Source organism: Carcharodon carcharias, chromosome 4 (assembly GCF_017639515.1).
Source record: "Carcharodon carcharias isolate sCarCar2 chromosome 4, sCarCar2.pri, whole genome shotgun sequence".
Lineage (NCBI taxonomy): Eukaryota > Metazoa > Chordata > Chondrichthyes > Lamniformes > Lamnidae > Carcharodon > Carcharodon carcharias.
Window position 1 is genome coordinate 49,412,017 of NC_054470.1, and position 16,784 is coordinate 49,428,800.

General features: G+C 44.0%; 1 protein-coding gene across 3 annotated transcripts in view; it reads left to right on the plus strand.

Annotated features, from left to right (window-relative positions):
* The window catches only part of dock8 (dedicator of cytokinesis 8), a 312,431-nt gene extending 297,774 nt beyond the window's left edge, over positions 1-14,657 (plus strand). For all 3 annotated transcript variants that reach the window (XM_041186616.1, XM_041186617.1, XM_041186618.1), the window contains 5 exons: positions 6,255-6,491; positions 7,531-7,674; positions 8,710-8,816; positions 10,677-10,847; positions 14,064-14,657. In XM_041186616.1, the coding sequence (XP_041042550.1) occupies positions 6,255-6,491; positions 7,531-7,674; positions 8,710-8,816; positions 10,677-10,847; positions 14,064-14,130 (726 nt within the window). In that variant the 3' untranslated portion in view covers positions 14,131-14,657. The remainder of the gene's footprint in view (positions 1-6,254; positions 6,492-7,530; positions 7,675-8,709; positions 8,817-10,676; positions 10,848-14,063) is intronic.
* Positions 14,658-16,784: the final 2,127 nt, after the last annotated feature.

Genomic DNA, 16,784 nt, shown 5'->3' on the forward strand with positions numbered 1-16,784 from the left:
ACACTCTCTCTCTCACATGGTCACACTCTCTCTCCCTCATACAAAGTCACTCTCTCTGTCTCTCACACAGTCACTCTCTCTCTCTCACACACAGTCACTCTCTCTCTCTCACACACAGTCACTCTCTCTCTCACACACACAGTCACTCTCTCTCACACGCACACAGTCTCTCTCTCTCTCTCACACGCACACAGTCTCTCTCTCTCTCTCTCACAAACAGTCACTCTCTCTCCCTCATGCACAGTCACTCTCTCTCACACACACAGTCACTCTCTCACACACACACACAGTCACTCTCTCTCTCACACAGTCACTCTCTCTCAAACACAGTCACTCTCTCTCAAACACAGTCACTCTCTCTCACACAAAGTCACTCTCTCTCACACAAAGTCACTCTCTCTCTCTCTCAAACACAGTCACTCTCTCTCTCTCTCACACACAGTCACTCTCTCTCTCTCTCTCACACACAGTCACTCTCTCTCTCTCTCACACACACACAGTCACTCTCTCTCTCTCACACACACAGTCACTCTCTCTCTCTCACACACACACAGTCACTCTCTCTCTCTCACACACACAGTCACTCTCTCTCTCACACACACAGTCACTCTCTCTCTCACACACACAGTCTCTCACTCTCTCACACACACAGTCTCTCTCTCCCTCTCACACACAGTCACTCTCTCCCTCTCACACACAGTCACTCTCTCCTTCAGGCACAGTCACACTCTTTCTCCCTCACGCACAGTCACACTCTCCCTCATACAAAGTCACTCTCTCTCTCTCTCTCTCTCACACACAGTCACTCTCTCTCTCACACACAGTCTCTCTCTCACACACAGTCACTCTCTCTCTCTCACACAGTCACACGCTCTCTCTCTCACGCACAGTCACACTCTCTCTCCCTCACGCACAGTCACACTCTCTCTCCCTCACGCACCGTCACACTCTCTCTCCCTCACACACAGTCACACTCTCTCTCCCTCATACACAGTCACTTTCTCTCTCTCACATGATCACACTCTCTCTCCCTCAAAAGCAGTCACACTCTCGCTCATACGCAGTCACACACTCTCTCACACACACACAGTCACTCTCTCTCACACACACACAGTCACTCTCTCCTTCATGCACAGTCACACTCTCTTTCCCTCACGCACAGTCACACTCTCTCTCCCTCATACACAGTCACTTTCTCTCTCCCTCATACAAAGTCACTCTCTCTCTCTCTCTCACACAAAGTCACTCTCACTCATACACTGTCACTGTCTCTCTCACACACAGTCACTGTCTCTCTCACACACAGTCACTGTCTCTCTCACACACAGTCACTGTCTCTCTCTCTCACACACACACACAGTCACTCTCTCTCTCTCTCTCTCTCTCACACACACAGTCACTCTCTCTCTCTCTCACACACACACACAGTCACTCTCTCTCTCACGCACCCACTGTCACTCTCTCTCTCACACACACACACAGTCACTCTCTCTCTCTCTCACACACACACAGTCACTCTCTCTCACACACACAGTCTCTCTCTCTCTCACACACACAGTCTCTCTCTCCCTCACACACACAGTCACTCTCTCCCTCACACACACTGTCACTCTCTCCCTCACACACACAGTCACTCTCTCCTTCAGGCACAGTCACACTCTCTCCCTCACGCACAGTCACACTCTCTCTCACACACAGTCACACTCTCTCTCACACACAGTCACTCTCTCTCTCACACACAGTCACTCTCTCTCTCACACACAGTCACTGTCTCTCTCACACACAGTCACTCTCTCTCTCACGCACAGTCACACGCTCTCTCACGCACAGTCACACGCTCTCTCTCTCACGCACAGTCACACTCTCTCTCCCTCACGCACAGTCACACTCTCTCTCCCTCATGCACAGTCACACTCTCTCTCTCACACACAGTCACACGCTTTCTCTCTCACGCACAGTCACACTCTCTCCCTCACGCAGTCACACTCTCTCTCCCTCACGCACAGTCACACTCTCTCTCCCTCATGCACCGTCACACTCTCTCTCCCTCACGCACAGTCACTTTCTCTCTCTCACATGATCACACTCTCTCTCCCTCAAAAGCAGTCACACTCTCGCTCATACGCAGTCACACACTCTCTCACACACACACTGTCACTCTCTCCTTCATGCACAGTCACACTCTCTTTCCCTCACGCATAGTCACACTCTCTCTCCCTCATACACAGTCACTTTCTCTCTCTCACACGGTCACACTCTCTCTCCCTCATACAAAGTCACTCTCTCGCTCTCTCTCTCACACAAAGTCACTCTCACTCTCACACACTGTCACTGTCTCTCTCACACACAGTCACTGTCTCTCTCACACACAGTCACTGTCTCTCTCACACACAGTCACTGTCTCTCTCACACACAGTCACTGTCTCTCTCACACACAGTCACTGTCTCTTTCTCTCACACACAGTCACTCTCTCTTTCTCTCACACAGTCACTCTCTCTTTCTCTCACACACAGTCACTCTCTCTTTCTCTCACACACAGTCACTCTCTCACACACACAGTCACTCTCTCTCACACACACAGTCACTCTCTCTCTCTCACACACACAGTCACTCTCTCTCTCACACACACAGTCACTCTCTCTCTCACACACACAGTCACTCTCTCTCTCTCACACACACAGTCACTCTCTCTCTCTCACACACACAGTCACTCTCTCTCTCTCACACACACAGTCACTCTCTCTCACACACACAGTCACTCTCTCTCACACACACAGTCACTCTCTCTCACACACACAATCACTCTCTCACACACAGTCACTCTCTCACACACAGTCACTCTCTCACACACAGTCACTCTCTCTCTCACACACACAGTCACTCTCTCTCACACACACAGTCACTCTCTCTCTCACACACACAGTCACTCTCTCTCTCTCACACACACAGTCACTCTCTCTCTCTCACACACACAGTCACTCTCTCTCTCTCACACACACAGTCACTCTCTCTCTCACACACAGTGTCAATCTCTCTCTCTCACACACAGTCAATCTCTCTCTTTCTCACACACAGTCACTCTCTCCCTCTCACATACGGTCACTCTCTCTCTCACACACACACACTCACTCTCTCTCAGAAAACACACACTCACTCTCTCCCTCATACAAAGTCACTCTCTCTCTCTCTCTCACACACACACACAGTCACTCTCTCTCTCTCTGTCACACATACACAGTCACACTCTCTCACACACAGTCACTCTCTCTCTCACACACACAGTCACGCTCTCTCTCTCACACACACAGTCACTCTCTCTCTCACACACACAGTCTCTCTCTCTCTCACACACACAGTCAATCTTCCTCTCTCACACACACAGTCAATCTTCCTCTCTCACACACACAGTCTCTCTCTCTCTCACACACACAGTCAATCTTCCTCTCTCACACACACAGTCTCTCTCTGACACACACAGTCACTCTCTCTCACACACACACACAGCCAATCTCTCTCTCTCACACACACAGTCAATCTCTCTCTCTCACACACACAATCTCTCTCACACACACAGTCACTCTCTCTCTCTCACATACACAGTCACTCTCTCTCTCTCACATACACAGTCACACTCTCTCTCTCTCACATACACAGTCACACTCTCTCTCTCTCACACACAGTCACTCTCTCTCACACACACAGTCACTCTCTCTCACACACACAGTCACTCTCTCTCACACACACAGTCACTCTCTCTCACACACACAGTCACTCTCTCTCACACACAGTCACTCTCTCTCTCACACACACAGTCACTCTCTCTCTCACACACACAGTCACTCTCTCTCTCTCTCTCTCACACACAGTCACTCTCTCTCACACACACAGTCACTCTCTCTCACACACACAGTCACTCTCTCACACACACAGTCACTCTCTCTCTCACACACACAGTCACTCTCTCTCTCACACACACAGTCACTCTCTCTCTCTCTCACACACAGTCACTCTCTCTCACACAAACACAGTCACTCTCTCTCTCACACACAGTCAATCTCTCTCTCTCACACACACAGTCAATCTCTCTCTCTCACACACACAGTCACTCTCTCTCTCACACACACAGTCACTCTCTCTCTCACACACACAGTCACTCTCTCTCTCACACACACAGTCACTCTCTCTCTCTCACACACACAGTCACTCTCTCTCTGACACACACAGTCAATCTCCCTCTCTCACACACACAGTCAGTCTCTCTTTCTCACTTTGCCAGCCCACAACACACAGTCTCCCTCTCAGCCTCACCTCACTCTCACTCCCACGTACTCACCGTGGCACCGTCTCCTCTGCCAAAACGTTGCCCTCCCCTGGCTCTGACCCTGATGTGCTTTAGCTCCCAAGCTCCAGCCTCACCGCATCTTAATTTCCCTTGGCTCAGGAACTCTCAACCCACACGCTGCCACCAGTCTTCACTGCTCCTCCAATCAGAGACTGTTTTTTTTCCCTCATTCGCTGCTGATTGCTTAATACTGAGCCTATCAGCAGGAAACGCAGGAAAGGCCTGTGATTGGAGGAGCAGTCCCTTGCAAACTCTTGAAATCCAATGACCTGCATTTTGAACTTCCTGGCTTGGCTCATTAGCTTTTGAGCAGTGGCCAGGATTTTCTATGCCCGCCAGCGTCGGGCGTGTTCAGAGGCGTGAGCGGACAATATGATGCGATTGGTTTCACAACATCGTGAAACCAGTTTGCGATCGTCCACTCAGCCCAATGTCAGGCCACCTTTCCCACCATCAGATGTCAGGAACCTCATTTTAATATATCAGCATATCACTATAAGGCCAGCCTGCAGAATTCATCCTCCCCCCCTCACTGGATTGTCCGCCCACATCGGTGGGAAAACATGCCAACGTATTTCTCAACAGCACACAAACATCTGGCGGGCTACACTTCGCTCGGGACTTCAAGGTTTGTTTGCCTACCTTGCTTCGGGCAGCACTCACAGTCATCAGCGCCAGGCTTCACAGATCCACATTACTTTTAGGAGGACTCACGGGCAGGTCTCTACCTACCAGGCCAGCCATAAAGCGGTGGTGACTTTTCAATGGCTGCAGGGTTAGGGCTTGCTTGGTGAACGGGGAGATGTGGCCTCTGGCAATGGAAGAGGCTGCAGGATGAGAACTGTACTGGGGAAGAGGGGTATCCCAGGGTGTGTGGGGACACATGTTGTGCTGTGCAAGTGGCCTGAAGATGGTGAGGGCTGAGGAGGCAGTCTCCAGAGGAGATGAGGCCAGTTGGAGATGTGAGGGTGTGTGTGTGAGAATGGATGGTGATGTTGCTTGAGTTGGCAGTGAGTGAGATGCCAGTGAATGTGATGGGCTTGCGTGTATAAGTTTAGAGTGATGAGATGGTTGCCATACCCTGGCTGCACAGATGAGATCATTCATCCTCTGTATGCATTGGATGGCCAACCTCTTCTGTGCAGCATTGGCACTGACCACTGCAACCAGCACCTGCCATGCTGGATTGGTGATGCCACTACATGTCCTGTGGCCAGAGTGAGGGTGGGGACATCATGGTGGGCTTCCACAGCGTCCAAATGGCATTCCAGTGACGCGTCATTAAACCTGGGGGCTGCAGCCTTTTTATGCCTTTCGTGGGCATCTTCCCTGCAGTAGTCATGGGCTGGAAGCACTGATATGTGTGCGCGCAGCTGGACTTTAAATATGGCGCCTGATGTGATGAAGCGGTGAAGTGATGGCATGGCGGGCGAACAAGAGCCTGCCTGCCATGGAAACGGCATGGGAATGCATAAGTAATGCGGCAGGTTTAGGACAATACGGCGTGAAAACCTGCCATCACGGCCGGCAGGTAAAACGTCGTTTTACCGACCCACTACCGCACTTAGTGGCTCTGCAGACCACATAGAGGGGCTTTGCAGGACACGTTGCGGCCTGCGGGCTTCCAGTTGGAAGCCTGCATTAGGGAGTCAATCTCAGCAGTGCTGCAACAAACAAGACAGAGTAAAATCCTGCAACCTGGAGTAAAAATGTATTGGCCAGTGTCCAGTGGGGCACTCTTGCGTGGATCCTAGCAATTGTTTCGGTGTGGTATCCAGCCATGTTGTTTTGGGTACAGGAATGCATATCCCGCTATGTGGAGAGGAAGAGGCAGCATGTCTTCACAATAGGTACATATTACCAAATAAAAATTATTTTTAATTTTTAACATTTTGAACTTTGTGTTTCTAGGCCTACATACAAATAACATTTGTTGAGCCGTTCTTTGATGATTATGAAATGAAAGACAGAATCACCTACTTTGAAAAGAACTTCAACCTTCGGCGCTTCATGTACACCACTCCATTCACAAAGGATGGACGCCCCCGAGGAGACCTGAAAGAGCAGTACAAGAGAAAGACCATCCTGACAACCCTACATGCTTTCCCTTACATTAAAACCAGAATTAATGTCATTCAGAAAGAAGAGGTAATAAACAGATGTACTATTTTGCAATAATGTTTAAGAACTATTTGAAAGAAACAGGTTTTGAAATTGAAGTACTGGAAAATACACTTAATGGGCAAGAGTGACCAGTCTGATTCACTTCATGGGCATGCCCTTCATGACAGTCATTTCACTGAACAGCATGAACTTCAAATAATGTAGCAATACGTACACTGTATTTACTGGGTCCGCTGATCGGTCCAGAAAGTACTCACATTTAAACTTAAAAAAAATAAGAGGCTGAAAGCCTTTTAATTAATTTTTTGTCTTATCTTTGCATGTCAGAAGTTGGTTATTAACATTTTCAATGGTTGTGCATAAGAAATAACCAAAGATTAGATTTCATGATGGAAAATAGGGAAATATTGTGAAAAGATAGAAGAAACATCAATCGGGATAGCAATTACCATCCTTGAAATGTGAATAGCAACTAGTCAATAAATTGTGTATGTGTTACCCAATATCCTTTCCTGATTGAATTTAAAGGACTGCTGCCTGAAGGCAAAGGTAATATAGGAATATGGGTGCATCAGGATAACAGAAGATAAAACCTGATAAGAGACACAGGGAGTTTTAATAAATAAAAGTGTGTTCAGCTACAAAATTTCTCAGCCAAATGCCCTTCTTTCACAGCTTCCTATTATAATCTCTGCACCTTAGCTCATACCTTGTCTTCTTACATTTAATTTGGTGTTGTGGATCATTTGCTGAACTATGAATCTTATTGAACTGCACACAAAAGCCTGGCTCCTCATTCCCATGAGCTGTGTTGTAATTAAGATGGGGTGACATTACCAGGTATAATTTCACAATATACAACTGAAAGGTTTCCACAATGTAAAATGTTTCAGTAGAAACAGCAGTGAATAGTGAGTCCTAGTATCCTTAAGGTTTTAACTGCTGACATCTGATGCCACCCATTGTCAGTAATACTGGTCAAGTTTACTTCTATTGAGAATTCAAATCTCTTTTCAATTGTAGCAGTCTAGAAATAAGTAATTTTATCTGGCTCGTTTTGCAGTTTATCCTGACACCTATTGAAGTAGCTATTGAGGATATGCAGAAGAAAACACTCGAGTTAGCAATTGCGACTCATCAGGAACCTCCAGATCCCAAATTGCTTCAGATGGTGCTACAAGGCTCTGTGGGAGCTACTGTAAACCAGGTATCACATTAAAGAGCCGGAGTCTGCATACTGTCGATTTGTACTTGCCAGCCTGGTGACACTCTGCTTGAAGACCTAAGACTTGATGATTTAGTGGCCAAGTCTTTAATAAGTGCTTCTTGCATTCACAACATGAAAGTGTTTAATCTTGTGGGGTAGGTGCAGGGTGGGATTTTGTATAGAAAACACTTATCATGGATTCTGATTAAGATGTCAGTTACGCTTTAAAAAAAATGAACTCTATTTAACAATGTACCCAACTCATGAAGCTTTATAAGTTATACAGGAAAGCTGCTCAGAACACAGTTTTGTTTCTTTTTGAAGTTCAAACAGGTTAACAGTGAAAATGAATTGAGATATCACTTAATGTATTTGGACAGCTAAATAGTATCCTTTTGGATAAGTAAAGATTTATGCTGTATATAAATTTTTTTCAAATTTTGCCAGGAATTAATGGAGCAGTCATTTTCTATCTTATTAACTGTTCAATACTTTGTTTAGAGTAGAGATATGTGGCAACAGTTTATGCGTTGCTTTACTTGTCTCAGAGGATTGTAGAGTCCAATGGGGATTAGAGATAGGGAGAGTAAGGTTATGGAGGAAATTGAAAACAAGGATGAGAATTTTTAAATTGAGGTATTCCTTGGCTCTGGGAGCTAATGTAGGTCAGTGGACACAAGGGTGGTGTGAGAGTGTGGACTTGGCACAAGTAAGGACAAGGGCAGCAGAGTTTTGGATGATGTCAGGTTTACAGAGGGTAGAATGTTGGAGATCAGGCAGAATAGCATTCGAATGAGTTTTTCCAGGTAATTCTGTTTTTGTTAGCATTCGAATAATCCATCTAGATGTAACAAAAGCATGAATGAGGTTTCAGCTGCAGATGAACTGAGGCAGGAACAGAGTTGGGCATGTTATGGAGATGAAAATAGGCAGTCTTAGTGAGTTATATCTTAATGGTTTTAATTCTTTACAAGCTAACCAAAGCACCATCCTTGTTTCCTAGTGTCTCATACCAGTTTTGTCTGCTTGTTACAGGGCCCATTAGAAGTAGCTCAAGTATTTCTCGCTGAGATTCCAGAAGATTCAAAGCTCTTCAGACATCACAATAAATTGAGGCTATGCTTCAAAGAATTTATCATGCGGTAAGTTAAATAAAATGCAGAATGAGTTATTTGTTGAATGTAGAGACCCTCAATAGCACAGCAGATTATTCCAGTCAGTAGCTGTACGATACAGATCAAAAAGGTGTCATGCATGGTCTCATTCTGCGGCAAGTTCATTTGAGTTTAGCAGGGGTGGTAATTGAAGTGCCATAACTGGCCGCAGGGCCTGATTACAGAGAGAAAACTGACCAAGGGTCACCATCTATCCAGTGACTCTTGCTGTCTAGTGACTTATGCTAGAAGTACATACAGCAGCCAAGAACAGGGCAGAATAGTTGAATAATCTGCCAAAGCCCTCACCTGAATAATGACCAATTGGGTGAAATACTTGAGAGCAACTGGTCTCCTTGGAATTGTATCTTTATAAGAAGTCAACACCTTCAGGAAAAGAGGTGGAGAGAGAAAATTGGCAAGAGAAAGAGGAATAAAATGAAAGCAAAAGTACTCACTTAGGATTACATAGGATATACAGCACAGAAAAAGGCCATTTGGCCCAACGAGTTCCATCCAGTTTATGCTCTACTCGAGCCTCCTCTCATCTTTTCTCATCTAAATATTTGTGTTGTTTGACATGGAGGGGCTCCAATGACTATGAATCAAAGCTTGCCTTCAACAGCCTGAAGGTATATCTGAGAAAATCGGCTTGTTCACACCTTGAGGTTTCATTTCCTCTGCATGTAACTTTGTGCATTTTTCTTTGCATATTACTTTATCCAATAAGAGGATTAACTAAAGTGTTAAGATAGCACAAGCATGAATTTGTTAGGAACGCATAAGCAGCGCACTAAGAATAGAAATGCAAGCCCATTGTATCCTCTGCCTGCATGTCCCTCATTGCCTTACTGATTAGATTAATCTCTAAAGCAATCATTTGCATAAAGCAATCAGAATAATTATGCAGATATTATTGTGTAATCTAATTAATATCCTCATTTGAAAAATGTGAAGTTAAATTGAAAAATTATAATAGGATCTTTGATCATAGTCAAGGTTCACTATATAGTGTGTTGCTGATTGCAGTTGTGTCGGTGTATGGTTGTAGGCATGAGGCTGGTGAGGGATGCGCTGGGTGGGGTGATGTTACTTAGCTGAGGACAAAGCAAGGTGAAGTCAGAGAGATTTACCCCAGATCTCTCTGTGTATCACCTAGTGGATGATTCTGAAATGGAATTGGTGCAGGGAGCAATTCTCTTGGGCAGCATTTCCCATCGATGAGCAGGGGCTGGGCATCCCGACGTCACCGCGCATCATTTAGATTTTCATTTCTGTCAGAACTGTCAAAGGTCCATTAAGGCCATTTAAAACCTAATTTAACTCAATTTAATGAGTTGGGCCTGTCCAACCTTAAGGTTGGCGGGTAGGCGAAGAGCCCAGGCAGCCTTCGCATTTTTCATGGAACCTCATCCACAGACGGGATGAGGTTTCATGGAGTGTTTTAAAATCTAATAAAAATTTATACATTTATTCTTTGACATGTCCCAGCTCATGTGATAGTGTCACATGTGGGGACACATTTTAAAAGTTTTAAAAAGCTTTATTTAAAAATTTAACACTCAGGGAGATCTCTGCGCTCTTTCGCGCACATGCGTCATGATGGGCAGGCCTTAATTGGCCAGCCCATGTAAAATGGTGGCACGGACCCGATCAAGGATGCCAATTAGGTTTGCACCTGCCACCCCCCCCCCCCTCCCCCCACCCCCGCACAACCCCTCCGACGGGGGAAAATTTCTGGCCCTTATCTTCCAAGCTAGAAGTTCTTCAAGAGCAAGGGAGGAGAAAATAAATAACTAACTGATCTTCACTGAATGGATCTTTGCTGATGTTGTATTTCCTCTCCAGATGTGGAGATGCTGTGGAGAAAAACAAACACCTGATTGCCTCTGACCAAAAGGAATATCAACAAGAACTGAAAAAGAATTACAACAAGTTAAAAGAGAACTTGAGACCAATGATTGGGAGAAAGATCCCAGACCTGTATAAACCAGTAATAAAAATCCAAAGAGACACCAAGTAAGCTGCACAAATGCAACGTTACTTCTACTGTAGCTCAATGACATGTTATAAAAGGGTTTAATATTTCAAGTGGAGTTCTTTAATTTTGAATTACATCCAAAATTTTAGTCAATCGTTTCCTTTCAGAAGCTGACGACCAGCTAAATATTTCAGGCATTTGCTACTTCTTCAGAATTTGCTGTACAACATGCAACCTCTTGCCAATTGCCAGAGTAAGTGGGAACCTCAACTTTTGTATAGCTGGCCCCTTCACAACTAGCACTGGGGACATAAGATGCGGTTGGTATATTATTTAACAGGACCAATAACTTCAACATTTTTACTATTGAACAACATCCATTCTCCCCATGGTGCCATTTAACAAAAAAGAACAAAGAACAAAGAAAAGTACAGCACAAGAACAGGCCCTTCAGTCCTCCAAGCCTGCGCCGATCATATTGCGCGCACTTCCGGGGTCCATATCCCTCTATTCCCATCCTATTCATGTATTTATCAAGCTGCCTCTTAAACACCGCTATCGTACCTGCTTCCACCACCTCCTCTGGCAGTGAATTCCAGATACTCACTACCCTCTGTGTAAAAAACTTGCCCCGCACATCTCCTCTAAAGTTGTCTCCTCTCACCTTAAATCTACGTCCCCTACCCTGGGAAAAAGTTTCTGACTATCTACTCTGTCCATGCCACTCATAATTTTGTAAACTTCTATCAAGTCGCCCCTCAATCTCCGTCGCTCTAGTGAGAACAATCCGAGTTTCTACAACCTCTCCTCATAACCAATAACCTTCAGACCAGGCAGCATCCTGGTAAACCTCCTCTGCACCCTCTCCAATGCCTCCATATCCTTCTGGTAATGTGGTGACCAGAATTGCACACAATATTCCAAGTGTGGCCTAACCAAGGTTCTATACAGCTGCAGCATGACTTCCCAGCTTTTATACTCAATACCCCTGCCGATGAAGGCAAGCATGCCTTATGCCTTCCTGACTACCTTATACACCTGCATTGCCACTTTCAATGACCTGTGGACCTGTACACCCAGATCCCTCTGCCCGTCGATGCACTTAAGGGTTCTGCCATTTACCATATAATTCCTACCTGCATTAGACCTTCCAAAATGCATTACCTCGCATTTGTCCGGATTAAACTCCATCTGCCATTTCCTCACCCAAGTCTCCAACCGATCTATATCCCGTTGTATCCTTTGACAATCCTCTTCACTATTTGCAACTCCTCCAACCTTAGTGTTGTCTGCGAACTTACTAATTAGCCCAGTTACATTTTCCTCCAAATTATTTACGTATACCACAAACAGCAAAGGTCCCAGCACTGATCCCTGCGGAACACCACTAGTCACAGCTCTCCATTCAGAAAAGCACCCTTCCACTGCTACCCTCTCTCTTCTATGACTAAGCCAATTCTGTATCTATCTTGTCAAGCTCACCTCTGATCCCGTGCAACTTTACCTTCTGTACCAGTCTGCCATGAGGGACCTTGTCAAAGGCCTTACTGAAATCTATGTAGATAACAACCACTGCCCTTCCATTGTCGATCATCTTTGTCACTTCCTCGAAAAACTCGATCAAGTTAGTGAGACATGACCTCCCCTTCACAAAACCATGCTGCCTCTCACTAATATGCCCATTTGCTTCCAAATGGTAGTAAATCCTATCACAAAGAATCTTCTCCAATAATTTCCCTACCACTGACGTAGGGCTCACCAGCCTATAATTTCCTGGATTATCCTTGCTACCCTTCTTAAACAACGGAACAACATTGGCCATTCTCCAGTCCTCTGGGACCTCACCCATAGCCAGTGAGGATACAAAGATTTCTGTCAAGGCCCCAGCAATCTCCTCCCTTGCCTCCCTCAGTACTCTGGGGTAAATCCCATCTGGCCCTGGGGACTTATCCACCTTAATATTCTTCAAGACGCCTAATACCTCTTTTTTGATCTCAACATGATGCAGGCTATCTACACACTCTTCCCTAGACAAATTGACCGCTAAGTCCTTCTCTTTGGTGAATACTGATGAGAAATACTCATTTAGTATCTCTCCCATTTCTTCTGGCTCCACACACAGATTCCCACCTCTGTCCCTGAGTGGGCCTACCTTTTCCCTGGCTACCCTCTTGCTTTTTACATATGTATAAAAGACCTTGGGATTTTCCTTAATCCTGGTTGCCAGTGACTTTTCATGACCCTTTTTATTCCTCCTGACTCCTTGCTTAGGTTTCTTCCTACTTTCTTTATATTCTCCAAGGGCTTCATCTGTTCCCAGCCTTCTAGCCCTTATGAATGCTTCCCTTTTCTTTTTGACTAATCTCACAATATCCTTCATTATCCAAGATTCCTGAAACTTGCCATACTTATCCTTCATCCTAGCAGGAACATGCCGGTCCTGAATTTTTATCAACTGACATTTGAAAGCCCCCAAATGTCAGTTGTTGATTTGCCCTCAAACATCTGCCTCCAGTCTAGAATCCTCAGTTCCTGCCTAATATAGTTATAATTAGCCTTCCCACAATTAAGCACCTTAACCCGAGGACTCCTGTTATCCTTATCCACCATTTAGTCCTTAGTAGCCTTTAAGAATGCCAGGGGTTGTGTTTTTCAAATCTCAAATGCATCACGACTACAGGCTCAGAACCACGTATAGCAGAGCTTATTACTCTGGAAGACCATTTGATGCCTCCACTCTCAATGAGATCACCAGATGGTTCTGTTCAAAAGTTAATTGTATGGTGTGATTCTGCCCAAACACACCATGAGCATCCTAGGTTTGATTCCAGGCTCTGCTGATTTAGCTGCTCTCAGTCAGGATGGCTGGAAGGATGCTGCAATTAGCCTCAGGATTTGGATTGAAAAGGAGTAAATAACAGCCTGGATTGATGTTCCTGATTGCTGTCCGGTGACCCCTGCTGGAAAGCAAGATAGAGGTGCATCCTGTAGTAAATATCCTATCGACGTCCACGATCTGGGGGGGGGGACCGCATGTGTTGATCACTTAGATAAAGTATCAGAGGGTAGCCAGTGCCAAAGAAAAGTAACCTAGGCTGAGCCAGTGCAGTCAAGAGAGAAAGGAAAAATGTTTTATTGAGTAACTAATTATTAGAATTTCAGCCATAAGAATAAGTGATGTACTACTGTTTCATTTCAATGTTCCCTCAAGCATTATTAGTAACACAATAACTTCTACTTTTTTCTACTTTAAGGGAATCCTTTAAAAGATCAAGTTTTAGGAAGTATGAGACATCATCATCAAACCCACAGAACAGCTGATGGAATCTCTGTCTATTTGAGACACTAGGATCTGGATTTTATTGTTCATTTGCAATAGGACAATATATCAAGCTTTCAAAACCATCAAGGCAAATGAATGAGAAGTATGAAAATTGCACTTGATTATCTTTCTCAAAAGTGAAGCACTTTTTATAAAGTAATAACCATGGACTGATATTGATATCATATACTTCACGTATAGACAAAGTTGTCAAGCATCATTCTAAGCTTCCGTTTGTTAATTCAACTCGCAAAAGTGTTTTAATGCCATGTCATTCCTGCATTTTCCATGATACCACCTATGAGGTTTTATTGCCTGTCATTCCATTCCTAACCGATGAATAGATCCATGTCATGATGTTTACATGAACTGGCATTGCATTCTACAGCCTAAAGCGCAGCTAGTTTGTCATATTATTATTTCTATCTGTTACTTCTGTATATAGCCTATTACTTGGTTTTTGTGACTGTCATTGAATTTGAAACAAGGTTTAGCTTTTCTTGCTAAAAACAAAAAAACTGCGGATGCTGGAAATCCAAAACAAAAACAGAATTACCTGGAAAAACTCAGCAGGTCTGGCAGCATCGGCGGAGAAGAAAAGAGTTGACGTTTCGAGTCCTCACGAAGGGTCATGAGGACTCGAAACGTCAACTCTTTTCTTCTCCGCCGATGCTGCCAGACCTGCTGAGTTTTTCCAGGTAATTCTGTTTTTGTTTTAGCTTTTCTTGCACCTATTGAGAGAATTGTGTTGTTTAAATATAACATTTGCTTTGAATGGAGTTTCCTTTAGTATACTGTTAGGTGTCTATAATGTGTTCTGCAACTCATATACCTCTATTGTCAAACTCAGTGTGATTTAACTATTTCACTGGAATGAATTTACATACCAAGTAAATTTGAGACACAATGCATCCAGATTACATTAGCTTCTCTTTTCACTTTGCAACACTGTTTTAATTTCAGCAATTAGCTCTGTGCCATTCAATTATCCAAAACAGGTATGAATCAATGAGGAATTGTACAAGAATTGTTTTAAGCATTCAATAAAATTCTAAACAAAAACAGAATTACCTGGAAAAACTCAGCAGGTCTGGCAGCATCGGCGGAGAAGAAAAGAGTTGACGTTTCGAGTCCTCGTGACCCTTCGACAGAACTTGCGTTCGAGTCCAAGAAAGAGTTGAAATATAAGCTGGTTTAAGGTGTGTGTGGGGGGCGGAGAGATAGAGAGACAGAGAGGTGGAGGGGGGGTGGTGTGGTTGTAGGGACAAACAAGCAGTGATAGAAGCAGATCATCAAAAGATGTCAACGACAATAGTACAATAGAACACATAGGTGTTAAAGTTAAAGTTGGTGATATTATCTAAACGAATGTGCTAATTAAGAATGGATGGTAGGGCACTCAAGGTATTGCTCTAGTGGGTTTTTTTTTTATTATATATAATGGAAATAGGTGGGAAAAGGAAAATCTTTATAATTTATTGGAAAAAAAAGGGGGAAGGGGGAAACAGAAAGGGGGTGGGGATGGGGGAGGAAGCTTACGACCTAAAGTTGTTGAATTCAATATTCAGTCCGGAAGGCTGTAAAGTCCCTAGTCGGAAGATGAGGTGTTGTTCCTCCAGAATTCTATCTATTTGTGACCTTAGACCATACATTCCAGCATGCCCTGATTGCCACACAATCAATCCTAATGAAGAAGATAAAAGCAATAAAGATAACCAAACACTTCATTTTAGGAAGTGATTTTGCACTATGTGACTATCAGAAAGTGATGCATTGATTACACTTAAAATACTGTGTAAATGAGATTAATTCCTCACACCCTCCCATCCTGGAAGCTATGCTTTCTTTATTCTCTTATAATTTGAATAAGATCATCACTTTCTATAAAAGCTGGTCTGCTCAGAGTTGTAAAAGCAATATAATCTTGAATTTCTCAACTGGTAAATCCAAATTCTGAAATATGATTCTGGACACATTATTACTGATGTTTGCATACTGCCTTAATTCAATCCTCATCTGTTGTATATTATCTTGTGTACAGAAACTTCCAACCGTGCAAATAAATACTTGTCAAATGATGATAGCGCTGATAAATGTTAATGCTTCTAAAGTACTTGCAAAGGCTGTTTTAATTTTGTTTAACAACCAACACCACGTTACAAAGAGTCAGATACGTAATGAAGACTGGATAAAATAGTAATTCGATGTAATACCTTTCTGGCCAATGTTTAAGGTGTTTTGCTCAGTCATAAATGATTATTATTTTCCTTTTCAATTTTTATTCAGATTCTAAAATATACACATTGTATACATAGTTAAATGTTTCTCTTTGAAAATGTACCAGGAAGCTTTTTTAAAAATTGTTCGTGGAAACATGGGGCAGAACTTTACACCAGCAGGATTTTGTGGTCCTGCCGAAGTCAATGGACTTTTGAATGGCTCGCCACATTTTACAGCCCCACCCTGACAATATTTCACTGATAGTACTGAAGACTTGTGCTCCAGAACTTGCTGCTTCCCTGGCCAAGCTGTTCCAGTACAGCTACAATACTTGCATCTACCCAGCTATGTGGAAAATTGCCCAGGTATGTCCTGTACACAAAAAGCAGGACAAATCCAACCCGGCCAATTACTGCCCCATCAGTCTACTCTC